The sequence below is a fragment of the Myotis daubentonii genome, chromosome 2 (assembly GCF_963259705.1).
Source record: "Myotis daubentonii chromosome 2, mMyoDau2.1, whole genome shotgun sequence".
NCBI lineage: Eukaryota > Metazoa > Chordata > Mammalia > Chiroptera > Vespertilionidae > Myotis > Myotis daubentonii.
The window spans coordinates 27,486,677-27,506,970 of NC_081841.1; the positions used below are offsets into that span (position 1 = coordinate 27,486,677).

Below are 20,294 nucleotides of genomic sequence, written 5' to 3' on the forward strand. Positions count from 1 at the left end.
ACTTCTGTACGCCAATAGAGATAAGAAAACGAGCCAGCTCGGATATGATTGGCTGGTGTAAAGACGGCCCTGTCTCTTGGGCCCGAGGTATTCTAACCTAATTCCGGTTGCTTAATTGATTGCTTTAGACCGGCGGATTCCACACTGAGCAGTGTGTTGTGGTGTTTCTGCGTCCCGGAGTTGTATTGGTTCTGGGACTCTCTTCTTTTCCTTTTCATGACGTAAGCTAGTGTGATCTTTTAGGAGTATCTGTGTGGAAACGAATCCCCGAATATATATATATATATACATTTGCTACTGTGTTTTGCCAGCGTCATGTCCGTCTGGAAGTTCAGTAGTTGTTTGTAGACATGAGCGAATGAATCAGTGCCCTTATCGGATCCCAGATTGCTGGTCTACAGGATTACTTTTTGGAAGGGAAATGTGGGGATACATGTACTGTCAGTTTTAAATTTACGACACCAGCCCCCAATCCTGTGTGATGTCACTACACGTAGGCGATTATTCCCTTAGTTGTAGTGTTCGAAGGTTCTTTCTTTCTCTTCCATCCGCTCTTTCTCTAGGACTCCTCCTCTGTCATTTCCTCTTAAAGGTAATTTTAAATACTTTAAAAAAATTCTCCCCTTAAAGAATACACTTGTTTATTTCGGATCTTAATCTGAGTATTCCTTATAGGAAAATGTTAGGTATAGGTCAATTCCGACAATCCGTTATCAATATTCTAAAATACTGGTGGAGATGTTAATGTGTAGTAGAATATTTAAATGTGCACTTAGCTGTTTAAGATTGGTCCTTTATCTGAACTGACCTTCGTTTTAGGAAATTCTTGATTTGGTTTTAGACTGACTTGAGTCTCAGAAAGAACAGTAAAACGATCTTGTAGTTTATAGCTTATAAACCAGGTAATAAGCAACACAAATATTTACTATTGAAGGTGAACTGAAGTGTGATATTTTTGAACTAATATTAAAAATCAATGATAGAAGAGAAAATGAATATTTTTGAAAAATTAATGTATTTCATCTAGCTTTTACTTTTTGAGATACGCTGAGGCTTTTAAATTTCAAGACATTTCTTGAATTTGGATGCAAGAATCAACTATAACAAACATTCTTGCATCAATAGCTTATTAATAATTTTGTAAGTATAATCTAAGAGTCTCAATGGGAAATTATTAGTTGGTGCAGGATTTAGAAAACATTTTCATCTGCAGAAATTTAACTGAACCATTAGGCCTTCATAGCCTCTGGATATCTCTGAAATTAATGTAATTAATGAAAGGGGCTACCCAAAGCTTTACATAGCAAGGGCAACTTCCTCCATTCTGCTAGCATTGAAAGTGAAATATTTTTTTTTTTTTCTGAAAACTCAAAAGATCAATTAGGATTTTCCTTTGAATGACAAATTCTTTTTCTTTTAAAATACATTTTTATTGCCGAAACCGGTTTGGCTCAGTGGATAGAGCGTCGGCCTGCGGACTGAAAGGTCCCAGGTTCGATTCCGGTCAAGGGCATGTACCTGGGTTGCGGGCATATCCCCAGTGGGAGATGTGCAGGAGGCAGCTGATCGATGTTTCTCTCTCATCGATGTTTCTAACTCTCTATATCTCTCCCTTCCTCTCTGTAAAAAATCAATAAAATATATTAAAAAAAATACATTTTTATTGATTTCAGAGAGGAAGGGAGAGGGAGAGAGAGAGAAAAAGCTCAATGATGAGAAATAATAATTGATGGGCTGCCTCCTGCACGCCTCCTTTTGGGGATTGAGCCTGCAACCCCGGCATATGCCCTTGACGGGATTGAACCTGGGACCTGTCAGTCTGCAAGCTGACACTCTATCCACTGAGCCAAACCAGCCAGGGCTGAATGACAAATTCTTGAAAGTATTGCTACTTCCTCTCCTGCACTCTGAATGCATTATATGCAGGTGTATCTTGGATTTAAAAAAAAGTTCCAGAGTGTTCAAACATTTCACTTGAGGGATATTTAATTATCATACAACAGTTGATCAGGGTTGATTATACTTATAGAAACAAAACCTTTATTTTTTTTTTAGTTTTAAATTTTTATCCATTAAAAAGTCCATTCAGATTATAGTGTTTAATTTAGAAGTTTACAGAACCATGACTCTTTTCATCATAGAAGTAAGACGTTACAAACCATATTCCAGTCTTTTCCAGTTTACAGAAAATTGGATTTAAACTGATGGTTGAAATTATGGTAGTGTTTTCTATTACATTCAAAGGCCCAGGATTTGTATCCAGGCAGAAATTACAAAGTATGTCCTTTTAGAACTAAATGATGTGTGAAGTGTTAGGAATAAAAACTTTTGCATTCAATGTACATTTTAAAGATTTTTACTTGATATTAGAAAGGAAAAGGCAACCCCTACACCTGCTACTCTACATTAGCATGTACCCTAATATTGAGCTGGTAGAGGAGAGTTAGAAGAATCCTGGGATTCTCTCCCACGGTTTAGCACCAACTGGTCCAGACATTTGTTACTGATGCAAAACTCAAGGAATCTTCCCAATCTGTTATGATATTTATGTCTATGTTGGAAGCTTATGGAAAATGAAGCTAATCCAAGAAACCAAACACTATTATTGAAAGAGAAGCAGAAAATATTCCAGTGGCAAATAAGGTGGCTGTTTATTTCATTTGGTGTTTCACTGTGTTAGTGACCTCAGTAATGGCATGATGATATTTTTCTGAGGCTGACTTGAATTCCACCAGATGCTTCTCATAACTTTTGATGGCTGCTTGTAGCTGCGTTTTCTCCACTGCTCCTAGGATGGCACGGAAGACCATATCTATGCCAAGGCCAAGAACAGCAACTCCTATGCTACCAAGGAGAGAAGCACCAATTTGAGCTAACACAGTGACCAACTTGTTAATTATGCCAGTTGTGACATTTGAGCTCACGAGTTTAACAGCCACTGCACTGGCTGCAGAAGTGGCTTCTCCCAGGATGACTGAAATAACCTTTTGTACGATTGCAATTTTCTCTGTTTCCCTTTCCTTAATATCCTGAAGTTTTCTATAAAGGGTTGGCTCTAGTTTATCTTTTAGTGCTTCATCAACCTTTTGCAGTTCCTTTTGGATTTCCATCACGGCTTGGATAATGGTATCACAGTTTTCTTTGATGGTCCCATTTCTGTTCATCTCAATGGAGGCCAGCCTGCACCCCAAATGCATATTTAAAACTCCAATCAGCTCATTGGTGGCACGGAAGCTGTCCGATAAGCAGTCAAGGAGCTGTTGGTGAAGATGGCGTACTTCTTCCCGCCTCCTTGGGTTCTCTGGGTAGAGGAGGTCACTCTCAGCCATATTTCAAATATGATCTCTGAAAAATAAAATGGTGAATTTTTCACTAAAAATCTTTAAAGGATATTTGCTGTTTGCATAGATTTGACCAGGAAATCTTTTATTTCATGAAAAGCAAAGTAGCAATATGCTATGTAAGGAATTCCTCAGGAAACTCAACAGGTTCTTCAAAATAATTATTTTTATGAAACTTGAAGTCAGTGTATGGAAACACAGGTAACAGAATACAACCTATGGATGCATTAGGAATTACATTTTGTGGTGAGGGGAAGTCCTAGATAGGAAATATTTATGTTTATGAGGCATCTGATTATTAATAAATAAATGTGATTATTTTCAAGTAATATTTAATAACATATTTGAAACACTGTGGTTTGAAATGGTTAGTTCTTGATAACCAGAGCTAATGGTTAGCTCCTTTATTTCTCCAACCTCTAGTCACCACACTGAATAGACCTATTGGGTTGATTTCCACAGTATTTGGAGTTAAATTAATAGGGCCAGAAGAATATTAAGATCTCTGAGTTTACAGGGCTATTAATATATAATTTTGTTTATATACTCTGTTATCTTAATTTACAATATTCAAACCACTTTATATAACTTTACAGGCAATTTCTCTAAACCTAAAGGACATTGAAAGGCAAATATAATAGACCTTTACAAAAAATCCATGTGATGAGAGTATAGATTCAAGATTCCTTTCATTACAGTCTCACTTGAGGATTAAAGACATGGTGCAGGGGACAGCAGTTATGACTATCTCTCTGATTCTCTATTTTCAAAGCTTATAAAATAAATTATTTAGAATCTATATTGTGGTTGGCCATTATCAAGATAAGTTAGAGTTACTGAAAGAAGATAATGCCATTCCATGGAAGTATTAAGGAATAAGTAGGAAAGCATACCATAGAATGAATAGAATAAGTCTGGTAGGAGCCTTCTTATGTTTGCACTTCTGGCTCAGAGTACCATGAAGAGAAAAAAGGAATAAGCATGTTCTTATGAGTTATTTGTCTAACAGCTTGAGCCTGGTGAAGACCATTACTCAATGTGCATACCTTGAGTAGGATTGCTATGTCATTTTTATTTTTCACTTAAACTCTTGGAAGAAAAGAAAGAGAAAATGGAGTTCTGTATATCTGTGTGGTATCTGGCACATTCTTTCTTTGAGTAGATAGTATCTTGGGCCCTCCTTTAGGACCATGGTTTTTAGGCTAGATAGGGCAACCTGAGAAGTATGGGATGAAGGACGTGAGGTATTTTTCTCTCAAGAAAGGAAACATGAAGTCATAAAAATATAACTTGGAAATGGAGAGGGGAAGATATTTAAAAAATGGATAAGGAACACAATTACCTAAGCTGTTAAATTTAGAAAAATGCACTGATACCCCCTGGTGGCATAAACTTTATCATGGTCAAAAATTCATTTTTATCTTTGATTCAGATCCAGTAAAACACACACACACACACGACACAAACTTCTCCAAGACAGTGCCTAGAAAATATCCATTTAAAGAAATTGTTTGCTGAGGGTCTATTAAATAGTCCCCAAATTCACCATCTGGTTGTAAACAGAAATTGTAACTATAAATTTGAACTTTGATTTCTCTTTTTTCTTCTAGGAATTTTCCATTAAACGTTTTTTTGGGGGGTGTCTTAGTTTTCAGATCTTATCATGAAATGAAAACTCTACTTTCTGACTTTGAATTCAGAAGATCACCAACTACATCCCTATTCAGATATTTAGTTGAGAGGAGTTTTTCTTACCTTGAAAAAGTAGAAATATATCTAACAACTACCATATGCCACTATCTGAAGCCCTAACTTCCAGAAAAGGTGTGTGGTTCGACTTGCCCCAAGGTAAACAAATGGAGAAACGAATTTTCCTCTGGGATGGGAGGTCAAATGCTTCCAAGTGATCAATTTCTTCTTAACAAATTAATTATTTTAGCACACTCTTAACAAATTAATCATAAAATATATCCAAAAGACTGAATAGGTGAGACTAATCTTTTCAGGAAAAATAATGATGGGACTTTTTCCTTCTCAAATATTAAAACACTCAAAATACAATTAACCAGTGTTGTACAGGTGAAAGAGTAGATGGAATTGTGGAACAAAATAGTCCTCAAAGCAGACCCTTCTATACATTTGATGTAATATATGATAAATTTAGTATCTTAGATTGGTGGTAATTGAGATTATTATTTCATAAATTATTCTGACATAATGGGGTAGTTTTAGGGGTTAAAGGTGATTTAAAAATGTTATTAGCATAATATATGTAAAAAATCAACTAATAAAATAGAAGAAAATGGATAATTTTCAAATGTCAATATAAAAGACTTTATAAACTTAAAAACATTGAAAAAAGACAAAAATTTGATTAACAAAGATAACCATGTAAAAGCAACTAAAAGCAAACTGAAAATACAAGAAAAATTAAATATTAATTTTTAAAGAATGTTATTAATAAAGTAATAATCTGATACCTAAATTAGCAAACAACTGAACAGACAGTAAATCCTATAGTAGCTAACTGATGAGGAAAGTTCAATCTTACCAGCAACCAAAGACACAATATTTTTTCAACTGCAAAAGTAATATTTTATTTACATACTGACTCCCTTGCACGTGAACTTTTATACCCAGATGATCCAGGCACCAATTCATAATTTTGTGCCAATAACAAGTTTGAGTAAGAGACATCAAGAAGTGCTGAAAATTATTTTTCAGATCTAATAGAAAAGGACTTTTATTTTTCTAAGTCTGGCTTACCTTCCTAGCTCTTTTCTTCTTGGGGAAAGGCTTTGGGAGGGTTCCTTATCTTCAGCTCGCCTGCTCCTATACCTGCTCCAGTATTGACCACACAAGATTAGTTCTGTCCCAACAGTGAAATAAATGCTAGAGAATTAGATGGAGGAGAGGTGGGGTTTGAAGGTGAAACTAATGAATTATTTCTTAGGTGAAATTTGAAGAGCCCGATGAAGGGAGTAATTCAATAATTCAGTAACAATTTATCTAATTGAGTAGCACTTTACTATGTATAAGGTGGGATGCTAGGCTCTGTTGAGCACACAAAAATGAAAAAGACATGGTTCTTGCTTTATGGAAATTCTAGTTAACACATTGCGGACGGATCACGAGAATTCTCGTTCATGTTACACAGTGTTTTACGAAGTATCATACTTTAAAAAGATATTAGCTTGTAAGAACGTAATAACTTCAAAATGCAATTGGTATTTAATTTTAAAGCGTGCCTTTAACATTTATGTAAAACGTTTTTTTTTCTGTACTCGTTCAATAGAAACTTACCTGGCCACTGGGTAAAGCTAGCAGTAAAACTACTAATCCGCAATGTGTTAAGATGGTAAAATTACCTGTCATCTTGAAAGTAATATTCCATTCAAAATTGTAGGTAGAGGTGGTGCTTGACTTGTGCAAATTCAAAATGTTAAACAAGTCACTCTTTAGTATGCATTGATACTGAGTCAATATGGAGACATTCAGTCATCCAAAGATGATTAACAATTTGCACCCTCTCAGTTTGTTACTGATAAATACATGCTTGTTATTTAGAGGTCAGGTTATCTACCACATGGAAAACCACCGTTGGTAATGCATTGCGTTTCCACTACTGGCCATGACAATTTAGCTCTGATGCTCAAATTGCTTACTTCACTCAGCAAAACAAAAGCCCTTCAATTAATTGGAGTCACACTTCTGAGAGATCCTAGGTATTGGGCATGGCTAAGTGATGTCTTATTAAGAATATATAGTACTGTACCTAAAAGTAGTTCTGAACCATATATTTTCCTCTATCTTATTAATTTTTCCTGGATCACCTTTTAAATATGACCTTTTAAAATTCACTCTTTAAAAAATTATTTTAAAGTAATTTAAAAATGACTTTTAAAGATTGGTACTAGCAGGTAGCTAAGTGGTCTGCTGATTACCTGCACCTTTTGTATGGTAAATTTAAACTTTTACATTATTTGTTATCGCATGATAGGGCTCCCTATCACTGAAAAATTCACTCTGGACTGTTACTATCTACTTTGCACAGCAGAATTTGTGCTGTTTTATCTGTACTTGATTATAGTGACTCTTGAAATAGATACTAGCCCAGACAGTCTGATGGGGAATTACTAGCCAGTAGGGGGAGCGCTTGGTGTCTGGCTGCCCATTTCACCCCAGCCTATGCTGAAGCAACTGTGCTTTTTTGTGTTGCAGTGTTTGTGTTGTGGGTGGGCAAAATTGTATTTGATGAGTGCTCTGTTGCTAAAACAGAGTTTGGAAATCACATGTATTTTAATTTGTTATTTTGTAAAAAAAAGAAATACATTTGGGAACGCCAGTGATTTGCATTTGGAGTGGAAACAAAGACTAGATTCATTCAGATGGATTCTTATTGAATCCATGCCAATTTTATTGACTTGAGAAGTAAACATTCAAAAGCATATAAGAAGTGGTAGAAATATTTCGATGATTGTATCTAAAAGTTAGAGTTTATTTAGTGATATTATGCAATTGTTTTAGCTTTTACAGGAAAGGAACTACCTTACAAAATAAAATCTATTGATTATCACATATTCAAATAAAAATTCCTGAGGATACTTTTGTGAATAAGAGTAGTACACTGACTGTCAAATAGTATAGAAATTTAAAGAGATAAATTAATTTCTGATGTGATTCGTGACATAAAAGGACATTTAACAATTCATGTGAACACACAGTGACACAGGTGTCATTTCATCCTTCATCCTTTCTAAAATGGATTTCTTCACCACTTTGTCTTCTCTGACAATCAGTTATATAAGCTATGAATTTTATTCTTTCTCCAGTATTTTCAGAGAAATAAATAATCACAAGGAACATGCCATGATATCCTCTGAAAACAAAGTTGTTTTGTTACTTTATTATATTGATGGCTAGGATTTAGGACTGACATGTTATTTCAAATTGCCTATAATATTGAGGAACAATATTAGAAACACCCAGATTGCTTACCTTGCCGTGTTTCTGAGTTCAGTAGTCGCAGCAGTTGTTTAGTAGTGTTGTTGAAGTGCTGTTTCATTTGGTTTCAACTGGATGTTTCTGATGGAATGTGATGACTTGCAGGCTTTGCTCGTCTCTGCTGGGTCCCTCTGCCTGTCTGGTTTATGGACTATTTTTACATGACTTAGTTCCCAGAATTCTTCTATTTCTTATATTAATATAAAAGTAGTATATGTCAAGTAATTATAATTTGAAAGACTAATAATATGGTAAAACTTATTTAATTTTATGTTCTTTAATAGACTTTTTATTCTTGAAAAGGGCTATGTAACTGAACTAATTCAATTCAGTAGAGTCGATGGCTCTTTGATTGCAGTGCTCAGATTTTGGGATTTCATCTTGTCAGCTAGTCTAGGTATTATGTTTCCTTTAATTCTGTTGCATTTGTACCTCCATCTGTTGCTGACTGCTTTGTTTAGGTTCCTAAGAGGTATAAATTCAAATATATTTCCAGCCAAATATGAATTTTTTGGTGTGCTATTAATTCCTCTAACGTTTATCACTATCTTTCTTGTTATCTTGGTGAATGTCTTAACCAGGGGTCCTCAAACTACAGCCCGCGGGCCACATGCAAATACAAATATTGTATTTGTTCCCATTTTGTTTTTTTACTTTAAAATAAGATGTGTGCAGTGTGCATAGGAATTTGTTCATAGTTTTTTTTAAAACTATAGTCTGGCCCTCTAATGGTCTGAGGGACAGTGAACTGGCCCCCTGTTTAAATGGTTTGAGGACCCCTGGTCATAGCAATATAAAAACCTTGACTCTTTTAGCTTAAAGTTTAGATCAGAGTCTTCCATCTTCTTCTGGATTCCCCATTTATTTCTCCTGAAGCAGGAGAATCACTCAGCCCAGTGTAATTTTGTGGAGAGACTGCAGGCTTTTGAAAAAGTCCTGATTTTGTGTACCCAAAGTGCCACTTCCTAACCAAGTATCCTTGGGAAAGTCACTCTCTCTAAATATTTTCGTTGGTGTAACGTGAGTATGAGTACATAATTTATGGATTGTTATAAGGATTGAATGAGATAATGTTTTAGATAATGTATGTGAAGCAGTTGGCATAGTGTCTGATCTATGGCAAAAGCTTACTAAATGGAAGCTCTTCTTATATTAACAATAATTTCTGTTATTGGGTGGTTGGAGGGAAAAGAACCAAGATGCTAGCTAGGAGACATAAAATCTAAGGGTGCTGCCTATTATAGTCCTAAGGAAGGACTAAGTGAGATATTATTTTATTTTTATTCCAATGGGTCAATTTGTAGTGGATGTATCCTAGGGCCCCACCAGGTAGGGGCATGGTGAAAAAAGCAAAAAGCAGATGTAGTCATTGAGTCTGAACTCGATATGGAAGGATAAGCAGGATTTCCACAGGTGTGTAGGAGCTGGGGTATGGAGATGGGTACTGCTGGGGTCCAGCCCCAACAGGTCCAGGGGTCCTCAAAGGTGTGGACGGAGTCAGCGAAGAAGGAAGGACACGGAGGCAGCGTTCAGTTGATCAGCAGCCTAGCCAGGATCTCTAGCCAGGATCTCCAGCCAAGTTCTGTCTAGGTTCTCTTGCCAGGTTCTTTTTCCATGTTCTCTCGCTAGGTTCTCCAGCCAGGTTCGGTCACCAGGTTCTGTCTAGGTCAGCCGTGGGCAAACTACGGCTCGCGGGCTGGATCTGGCCCGTTTGAAATGAATAAAACTAAAAAAAAAAGAAGACCATACCCTTTTATGTAATGATGTTTACTTTGAATTTATATTAGTTCACAAAAACACTCCATCCATGCTTTTGTTCCGGCCCTCTGGTCCAGTTTAAGAACCCATTGTGGCCTTCGAGTCAAAAAGTTTGCCCACCCCTGGTCTAGGTTCTCCAGCCAAGTTCTGTAGCCAGGTTCTGTCCAGGATCTTTTGCCATGCTCTCTCGCTAGGTTCTGTCTCTAGGTTCTGTGTCCTGTTGTCTTGTTACATCTGTATTTATACCAGTTGATTCCAATCCTATCAATCTCTATTCCAAAGGTTAGGGCGTTTCTTATCTCCATTCCAGGGAGTAAAGATTATGTAGCTTAAGCGTGATTGTTCGTAGTTAAAGTGATTAACTACCCGCCTGGCATTTACTTAAGGGGTTTTATTTCCTCCCTAACTTCAGGGGAAAATCCCTACCTGGGGAAACAACCTTTCTCGGAGAGGTGACCTTGGTTAAAACACATAGCGCCAAGAAGGTGAGCAAACATATTAAGAACAGTATGCCATATACGCCAGGTCCCTTGAAACATATGCTGTGCAGATGTTTCTTCCCTGCAGCGACTGTGTCAAGCAGCAAGGATGGACCGGCTCCCGGCAGGGTACAGGGTATGCTAAGGAGATGCATAAAAAACTGTCGAGCATTTTCAGGGGGAAAAATCTACTATACTGGTGGTACAAGGTATATATGAAAGCTGTGAAGGGAAGGCAAGTAGATTTATTTTATTCTTTAGGCAATATTGAACCATTAAAGGTTTTTAATTGTGAGATAATGTACTGGGCTGCATATCTGGCACTTTGGCCAGACGGGTCATGCTGTGCTGTCTGTTCCTAAAACACATAGATAGGAAGATGCTGACATCAGGCCAGGCCTTGAGAATATGGTCTCATGGCCCCTTCCCAGCACGTAGGCCTTCTTTCTCAGAAGGCCCGGAAGTCTCATTCCAAATTTGGGAGACAAAAGACTGGAAAAAGTATAAATAAAGAGAGTGTCCTCCATACTGGGGGCCCAGAATTTGAAAGACACATTTTTCTCTGGGCCTCCACAGAATTTAATAATAAAATGTAACTCCTGTAGTCTGGACTGCAGTTCAGCCTCTGCTTCGGCAGAGTGCTGGGACTGTGGTCAGCTGGCCAGCTTAATAAAGGCTCTTAAATTTAAATTCTGAGTCGGTGGTCTATCTCGCTGAGCCAACCCATAACATTTGGAGGCCCCAGCGAGATACCTGGTAGGGAGGAGAGGGACCCTCTATTCAAGGCAGGAGGCTCTCCCTCACTTGTCGCCAGGCACTCAGTGAGATACCCCACACCTGTGGAGAACGACTACCAAGGAGGAGACTCCACCCAAAACTTTCAATTCAGAAACTGAGCCACCTGGACTCTCGAGAGAGGTAAGGACCGGTCGTTAAACAGGAATTGGGACGTCCCACAGAAGGACCTATACGGAGGGCTGGACGCAGCGGAAATCCTGGTCCTGACCCGTGGCCACGATGGTGGCCGGGGTCTCTGTTTTGTGCGGCTGTAGGCTGCACCGAGTTTGTTGTCTGGTGTTTGTTTTGTCTTTGTTCTTTGTTGTCTTTGTCTTTGTCAAAAAGGGATAGGGTCAGTCATCTTCATTAACCCCCTATCAGTCAGGCCCACTCCGGGTGAGTGGAAGGGGAGCTTGATTACCTCCCGGGAAGCCATAGAGCTCCCTTAGGCAATTAGTCAGGAATTAGTTGGATTGCTTAAACTCTGAGTAAACATTTGGTAGAAGTCAAAAACTTGGACTGTCTGGTGTATGAATGTAAATGTGAGAGTCTATGTGAAGCGAAAGCTACTTTGTGCTGTCTGGTTGTACACATGAGAGTATTTGTTATCTCTTTCTGTTGTTTGTTTAAAGATAGGACAAACCCTGCTTTAAGGGGAAGAAAGTAGAGAACTTTTAATTGCTTTGCTCTGATGTATGATTTTGCTGTGTTAGGTTGAAATTTTAGAAGTCTAGAGTTAATTTAAAGGTATAAGGTTGCAACCCAAAGAAGTTTAAACAAAGGCTTGTTAGGTTAAGATTAGTACATTTTCTCATGGCCTGTGTAGGGTGAGGGAGAGGGACTGCTGGATTTTTATCATGTGGTGCTGAGACCTGTGACTTGCCTGCCCTTCCTGATAGATTTACAGTAGGTCTCTGTCAGGGACAGCATCTGCTCTAACTGGGGGAGGAAGAGAGCTGAAAACTGCTCTGGAGCGGGTATGAGATGGGGTAGTGGTGATAGGATTCGCTAGATAGGGTAGTAAGCTCTCGGCCTACTGAGATGGAGGAGCCTTAGGGTGGAGGCAGAGAGATAAAAAATAGTAGAGGAGGAGAGGGATTTGAGCCTCTGGGGCTTAAAGAAGGAAAAATCTAGGAGGGAGAGCAGCTAAGGACAGAGTAAATAGTTAATGCAGAAAAGGGGGGGGGAGAATCAGCAGGGAAAGCAGAACAGAAGTTTTGTTGATTTTTACTTATCTGCTGAACTCAAGGCCAAAAGCTTCTACTAAGCACAGTAAGTTTCTCTCTGCCCCGTTTTTTTCTCTTTAACCCTTCCAATACTAAATTAGACTGATACAGTATACTTGAAATTGCATAGGGAAGGAAGCACCTGCTCTTAGTAATCTAAGAAATACTGGCTGTTTACTTTATAGTAATCATTAAAGGATTGAGGTTTCTAAGAATAAGGGATTACTGAGTAGAAGGTCTGAGGCATGGTTATGCATTTTTAAAGGACATAGAAAGAAGGTTTAAAGGCTAATTTGAAATTATGAAATTTATAAAGGTTGTGTATGTGATAAGATGGAGAAGAGAAATGTTGAAAAGAAATTAATCAAATGGTACAGGCCAGTAAGCCAGAGAGAGTAAATAATTTACATTCTGCCTCCCTAAACAGAGGGTAAATAGTTATGCCAAAGTACTTAGGGGGGACTGATAAAAGAAATCTAAATTACTGTTTTGTTATAACTCTGGAGGGTCCATAAAAAGGACTGGCAAGGAAAATCAGAAGATCTTAAGGCAGATCAGTATGTTTTTCTCCTTATATAATTCCTCTGAAATCTGGCAATGCTTAATAAGTCATGGCAATACATTTCTTTGCATGAAATCAATAAGACCGGTTTCCAATAGTGGTTTTACTGACCGGAAACTTTGACTGGAGTATCATGTTTTAAAGAGCCCTGTCTGAGCTCTGAAGACTTGGAGCCAATAAGAGTGCCACAAGAAAAAGCCTGGTATCCTGCTTGGGAGCCCTGAAAATAGCTGGCGCTGGAGCATCAGGCCCATGCCCTACCATCACTGGCGGTTGGTCAGAGTAGAAGGGGAGCAAGGAACCCCCCACGCACTCTGGGCCACGACGAGTAGGAGGGCTACTGAGATGGGCCTTGAAGCAAGGACAATGGGCAACAGATACTGCAGGCAGGCAGGCGGCTGGATGGCTTGGCTTCCTAGCCCTATGGGGCACATTAAGACTCAATCATAAGATTCCAGCAAAGGTAGTCGGTTACCATTCTTGTTGTGTTTATGCAAACAATCAGGCCAAATTGAATACAGTAAATAAGTTAGTATTTTAATAAACAGAGGGATAATATTAAGGAGAAAAACTCTATTTCAATGGAGGTTATTAAAACAGAAATGTTTTCTTTCCCTCCCACCAGACCATTTGTTACAGTTTGTCTCTGCCAGGTCACAAGCCCAGGCCTCATCATCCCTCTGACAGATAGCAAGGATCTCTTGGCTCTGAGAGAAACTTCTGTCCCTCCTCAGCACGAAGCAGCTACAGAGGAGAATTCAACGCCCATTTTCCCTGAAAGAATTCAGAGCCAGGATCCTTGAGGTAATATAGTAGGCAGTTAGACAGACATAAGCAGAGCAAGGATGATAGGCCAACTGGCACTGACTCCCCAGAAGCAAGAGGGAACTAGGCTGCAGACAAGCAGCCCGGGAGGCTGCCCTAAAACCAGTGGGGCCTTTACAGATTCTAGTGACTCTTCCAGACCCTGACCTACCCACCTTACCGGCTTACATGGAAACCCAATCTAGAAAACCTGAAATCCACAACTAATCTTTACTCAGGTTCTTTCAGGCTTTTCAGTCTACCCGGAAAGCAGACCAGAAGCATGTCCGAGATGTCCTGCCAGTATCTGGTTCATCCCTTCCAACCTGGTGACTCTGTTTGGGTAAAGAAATTTGCCACCCAAGGACTAACTCCGACCTGGAAAGGACCATTCCTAAAGAAGTCAAGGTCGACAGGATCCTGATGTGGCTTCATCACACCCTGCTTAAGACAGCCCAGGCAAAATGAAAAGTCCAGGACTCTTCGGACCCTCTGGAGATTACTCCTGGCCCTTAAACAGGCCCACTGACTTTATTCAGCAAAGACTTATAGTCCTCAGGGGTCCCTCCCCAACAATGACCCAAAAGAGTCAATGATTTGACTCATGTACATAAAACCAGTGGGGAATGTACTGGGCTGCATATCTGGCACTTTGGCCAGACGGGTCATGCTGTGCTGTCTGTTCCTAAAACACATAGATAGGAAGGTGCTGACATCAGGCCAGGCCTTGAGATGTGGTCTCATGGCCCCTTCCCAGCACGTAGGCTTTCTTTCTCAGGAGGCCCGGAAGTCTCATTCCAAATTTGGGAGACAAAAGACTGGAAAAAGTATAAATAAAGAGAGTTTCCTCCATACTGGGGGCCCAGAATTTGAAAGACACATTTTTCTCTGGGCCTCCACAGAATTTAATAATAAAATGTAACTCCTGTAGTCTGGACTGCAGTTCAGCCTCTGCTTCGGCAGAGTGCTGGGACTGTGGTCAGCTGGCCAGCTTAAAAAAGGCTCTTAAATTTAAATTCTGAGTCGGTGGTCTATCTCGCTGAGCCAACCCATAACAATAACATTAGGTGGTTTAGATTTCAGAAAAGTCACTTTATATAAACTGAATTAGTTGGTATGAGCAGTAAACATTGGTCAGCAACTCCAATGCATACAGTGGCTGGACAAGATATGTAAGTACTTGAAACACTTAGTGTAAGACAAAAGGGTGTAGAGGGTGAATGTCTAGTCTAAAGAGGACAACTACCACTCTGGGTAATTTTTCCAACTCAGATCCTGGGCTTAATGCTGTCAGTTCATCTCATTTCTAAAATACTCAGTAGAAATAAAAATTTCTGTCTTTCAGTTTTCAAATGTGGCAACTGATATGAAGTTTGAACATACATTGTGGTGGTCTAAAAAAACACTGGTTGGATTTTGCCTATGAACTGCATTTGTAGCACCTGGACTAAAGGTATTGAGACCAACTGTGACACTTTTAAGTTATCTCTCGAGATGAGAGGTAACTGGAGTAGTAGTTATGGGACTGTCAGGGAGGGGACAGGTAGAATAAGTTCAGTGAGAATGAACAAATCTTAGGGACAGATCTGATATGGAAAATAAAGTAAAAATAGAGCATAGATTAAGAGGGGGAAAGTGTTTGTTTTTTGAGGAGACAAGTGCAGTTTTTAGATACATGGTATGGAGTATACTGGCATAGTCACCTATAGAGATGACCACTAGGTAGCTGAAAATGAAGACCTGGAGATCAGGAGAACTGCTGAGGCTACACTATGAGATTTAGGAGTCATCTGTATACAGATGCATTTGTAAGCTATGGGGACAGTTGAGATCTCCAAGAGAGAAAGTGTAGAATATTATGAGGGTCAAAGACACAGCCTTGCTGGGCTTAGGGGACTGGAGAGCTATTGGTGGTGTAAGGAGGAAGACAAGCCTATGCGGGGGGGAAATAAAGGCTTAGGACATAGAATGACCAGAGTTATACATCATGGAGGCCCCAGGAAGAAAAAACTTTGATGTAGGAAGAGGTAATTAGCAATTTTAAATAATGCCAAAAATTCAAAATGGCAAGGGTCTGGAAATAGGCTAACAGATGTGATAGTTAGAAGTAATTGGTGCCTTATAGGAAAACAATGGGGGACAGAATAAATTACAATGTCTCTTGTGAGAAATTTGAGAAATGAAGGAGTGAGATGGCATCGTTGCTTGAAGTCAGGGTAATTTTTTTTTTTTTAATTGAGGAGGAAACTGAATATGTATGTAAAGGAGAAGGAAAAATAAAGAGTGAGAAGGTGGAAGATTCCAGTTGGCTGCCATAACAAAATACCATGGGTTGGGTGGCTTATAAAACAGAAATTTATTTTCTCACAGTTCTGAAGGCTGGGAAACCTAACGTTAAGTGTCACCCCAGTTAGTTTTTGGTGGGGGCTCTCTTCCTGATTTGCAGGTAGTCACCTCATTGCACTCTGACATGACTGAGAGAGCGAGTGAGCTCTCTGGTGTTTCCTTTTATAAGAACACCAATCCTATCATATCAGAACTGTGCCCTTATGTCTTCATTTAATCTTACTGCCTTATATGCCCTATCTCCAGATATAGTCATACTGAGGGATAAGGCTTTAGCATATGAATTTTTTGGGTACTATTTAGTCCACAGCATAAAAGAAAGAGAAGATGATTGATATAACAAAATTCTAGAGGAGATATAAATAAATAAATAAATAAATAAATAAATAAATAAATAATAGGATGATGAACAATGGTTAGCGACCTTAACACTGCTCTCTCTAGCAAAAGAGGAAGTTTGTAATCAAAGTACTGAAACATTTTTAAACAGGACAGACATTTTGGGATTTTGCATTAAATGGCCTCACTCTTCTTTGAAATGCTGCATTCTCTACCTCTGTGGTCTGCTATTATCCATCTTTCAGAGTTATCTCATTGTTACCTTATATAGTTTGAGATTTTTAGTTGTAATCAGTAGGAAAGGTTGTTATGGAAGGCACTTGCTCTATCTTAACTAGAACCATAGCCTCTCTGTATAATTTGTAATACTTTATTCAATCTTTTCCACTAGATTGAATACTTATTGAGAATAATACCAGAGAATAGTGTCACTATATAGCAACACATCCAGTTCAGGATTCAGCACACAATATTTGATATGTGGTTTAAATCCAATAGAACACTTTTACTCGGGTTTAATAGTTTTGGTATTATTTTTATTAAAGCAGAGGATCATTTCTGTTTTAAAGCTTGTGTAGCTTTCCAACCCTTGGTGGGAGTCATCATCATATTTAGGTAATACTTTGTGTCTTTTTTTATGGCTAACAAATATTCTTTTAGTTTTAATTTGGATTTCTGCTTTGTTTTGCAGTGCTGAAACATTTTTGTTGGAGAAATGTCTTCAAAGACAGAAAAGGATGAAGAGAGGCTGGTTCAAGCTGCCAAAACATTCTTTCTTTCCATTCAAGATTTTGCTTCCTTCACGAACACACTCACCGAATTGTTTAATAGCTGTATGAATTCTAAGATCATCACAATGGCTGTGAAAGAAGATAGTTATGTTAAGGAAGTCTTTGAACAAATGGTCAGAATTTTTAGGGAGATGCAATCTGTAGTGAAGGCCAAGGATGACAACGTGCAAAAGCAACCTTTATTTTCCAAGATTGCAGCAGTGATGGGCACTGAGAAGACTACGGATAATGCAAAAGAGTTGCAGTCGTCATATAGACAAAAGGTAGCACAAGGCAATATACCATTCGTTGTCTCTCTGATAAGTAGTGGTAACATCGTTGCGAATTTGGAATCTGCTCTTTCACTCTTGCTGATGCATCCCATCATGAGTCTTCAATTAAGTGACTTGTATAGACAAGACACGAAAGGGCAATCAGATGCTACCACATCTGAGCAAAGCCCAAGGGCAGGTCCATCCACAACCACTACAGTAGACACAGTGAAAAAGTTGCAGAATGCACTAAGAATTGCGAATGCTAAGAATACCATTGAGTCAGCCGCAGACCAGTTGGAGCAAATTGTTAAAAATATGAGACCAACCTTAGAGATCCTCCAAAAGGCCATACAGACGATGGAAGTTAGTGCTTATGGGGTTAAGAAAGTCAATGACTAGTAGAAGTGCAACAGAAGTGCTAATTTCTGGCAGAAAATGAGTTCAAAATCCTGTGAGTTTTCATAGCACATTTTTAGATCTCTGATGCCAGACATGTGGTCTACTGGGACATTGGTGCAAAGAGTAGTCACTTGGCAAACAATTTACTTCAAGTTTGCTTTAGTCAAATAAAAATAATTTAAAAAGCCCACTTGAAATGGTATTACTAAAAACAATTTATTGTTAAAAAAATCAATGTAATATTACAGTTGAGGATGTTTCTAAACATTTTACATCATCTTAAAGAATGATCTAAATAACCTTAAACTAATTTTCACTCTTAGTAATTCTATTCCTAGTTACTACAGTGCAAAGTCCAGGTAAATATAAACATTATCAATAGATAATCTGGCAGAAACGATGTTCAGAATTAGGAAGCATATAAAGCAACCCTCTGCATTTTTGTCACTCATATACCAATTTCTATATACCTCAGGGCCTAATCAATATTTTTTATGACAAGTAATAGAATTTTATTACATGAATAACATTAGAGTATATGATTTGTTTTCATTGGTCACCTACTGAGATCTTATGATTAGCCTATATTAGAGGCTGAAAATTGGAGATGATCTAATCTTCCACAATGAAATTACCATGACACTGAGATGTGCTTGTAGCGGGGAAGAAAAGTTAGATAAGTCCATTTATCTACCATAAAGTCTTCGGCTCTCGTGCGTTATAAATGAATTTATGCTCTCAAGATTGCCCTATTTCACTTGACAACTAACAGGAACTTTGTTGAGAATAAGAAAAACAATTATTAACTCTAGTTATTTGTTGGAATTTTCTTTTTGAGGGAAAATTCTTAAGTTATTTTCTTAAACATTTCCTCATTTAAAATGTAAACCTTATTTTCTCCTTTAAAAAGAAAATGTCTCTGTACTCTGTTAAAAAAAAAAAAAGAGAAAAGCCTGGCTGGTGTGGCTCAGTGGTTGAGTATCAACCTATGAACCTGGAGGTCAGGGTTGGATTCCTGGTCAGGGCACATGCTCAGGTTATGAGCTTGATCCCCAGTGTGGGGCATCCAGGAGGCAGCCAATCAGTGATTCTCCCTCATCATTGTTGTTTCTATCTCTTTCTTCCTCTCCTCTCTGAAATCAATAAAAATATATTTTAAAAAAGAGGCTGAAACATGAGAAACTGAAAGGGAAAGAAATTACTTGCGAGCTTTTGATGAAGAGGGAAGAAGAAGGTATTCTATGTACTTTTTAGTCTTCTATGCACTCACTCCACCAAGATAACCTCCTTACTTATGGCTGCTTGAAAGTTGCACTTTTGTTAGCCCAGACAAGAAAGTTGCACTTTTGTCAGCTCCAAAGCCAAGGCTGTCATTGTAATTACCACTGTAATTAACTAAGGCATTCTTTCCTTGCTCCCTAACAATAAGACCATCACAGTATCCAGTGGTGAGGGTAAAGGAGATTTTGACTATTTCCAGGGTTTAGAGGGCTTGGAAAAAGCATTCATTTTAATACATGAATTCTGCATTTTGTCTCAGCTCCAAAGCTGAAACCTCGTTCATTTGCAATAGATATCCGTTAATTGGTGTCTTATATTGAGGAAAATCTTGAGCTGATTCATTTGCTATTCTCCCCTCAAAAATACACATATATAAATGGGAGTAGGGAGGTGCTGCTCTCACTTTGCTGCTTTTTTGGAACCTGTCTGTGTCCTGGGTTTCATTCCCTCCTCTTGGTTGTAGTTTGTGTCTCAGAATGTTTCAACAGCTGGGGGGATCCACGTGGAAATGAATGGGACTACAGAATAAAAATAAGGGAGTATCCTTATATTCATCATAACTCCTCCAATTGCTTGAAATAAAAAGTTTAATTCAAATTATTTAAGCGAAAATATAGTTTATTGATTTATATAATGAAAAGCCTACAGTATGCAATTTCAGGAACAGTTGGATCTCGGGTCTTGTTCACTCTCATCCGGACTCAGTTTTTTTCATTTCTTAGCTCTTCCTTTACTGTGTTAGCTCCATTCTCAGGGAGGTATTAATCTCCACTCAAAAAAAAAAAAAAAAAAAAGGCCCATACAATTCCCAAAGCCAAAGAAGTGTCCCAAATTTATCTCATAAACTCTGATTGTGTCATTTTCTACTCCAGCACGATCTCTGCGTCCATGGAGAAGAAACATACTGAGTTACAGGCCCACTCAAAGGCAGTG

General features: G+C 38.4%; 2 protein-coding genes across 3 annotated transcripts; one reads left to right on the plus strand and one right to left on the minus strand.

Moving 5' to 3' along the window:
- Nucleotides 1-2,018: 2,018 nt before the first annotated feature.
- Nucleotides 2,019-8,865, minus strand: SMCO3 (single-pass membrane protein with coiled-coil domains 3). Of its 2 annotated transcripts, none has more exons than XM_059682277.1 (2): nt 8,340-8,865; nt 2,019-3,345 (listed from the first exon to the last, which is right to left on the minus strand). In XM_059682277.1, the coding sequence occupies exon 2, from the start codon at nt 3,327-3,329 to the stop codon at nt 2,652-2,654; it is 678 nt and encodes a 225-aa protein (XP_059538260.1). In that variant the 5' UTR covers nt 3,330-3,345; nt 8,340-8,865; the 3' UTR covers nt 2,019-2,651. The 2 variants fall into 2 exon arrangements, with proteins under 2 accessions (XP_059538260.1, XP_059538261.1); XM_059682278.1 differs by lacking the exon at nt 8,340-8,865 and adding an exon at nt 6,108-6,223.
- Nucleotides 8,866-15,205: 6,340 nt separating this feature from the next.
- Nucleotides 15,206-20,280, plus strand: C2H12orf60 (chromosome 2 C12orf60 homolog). The gene is made up of 2 exons (XM_059682281.1): nt 15,206-15,404; nt 17,328-20,280. The coding sequence occupies exon 2, from the start codon at nt 17,352-17,354 to the stop codon at nt 18,078-18,080; it is 729 nt and encodes a 242-aa protein (XP_059538264.1). The 5' UTR covers nt 15,206-15,404; nt 17,328-17,351; the 3' UTR covers nt 18,081-20,280.
- The last annotated feature ends 14 nt before the right edge of the window (nt 20,281-20,294 follow it).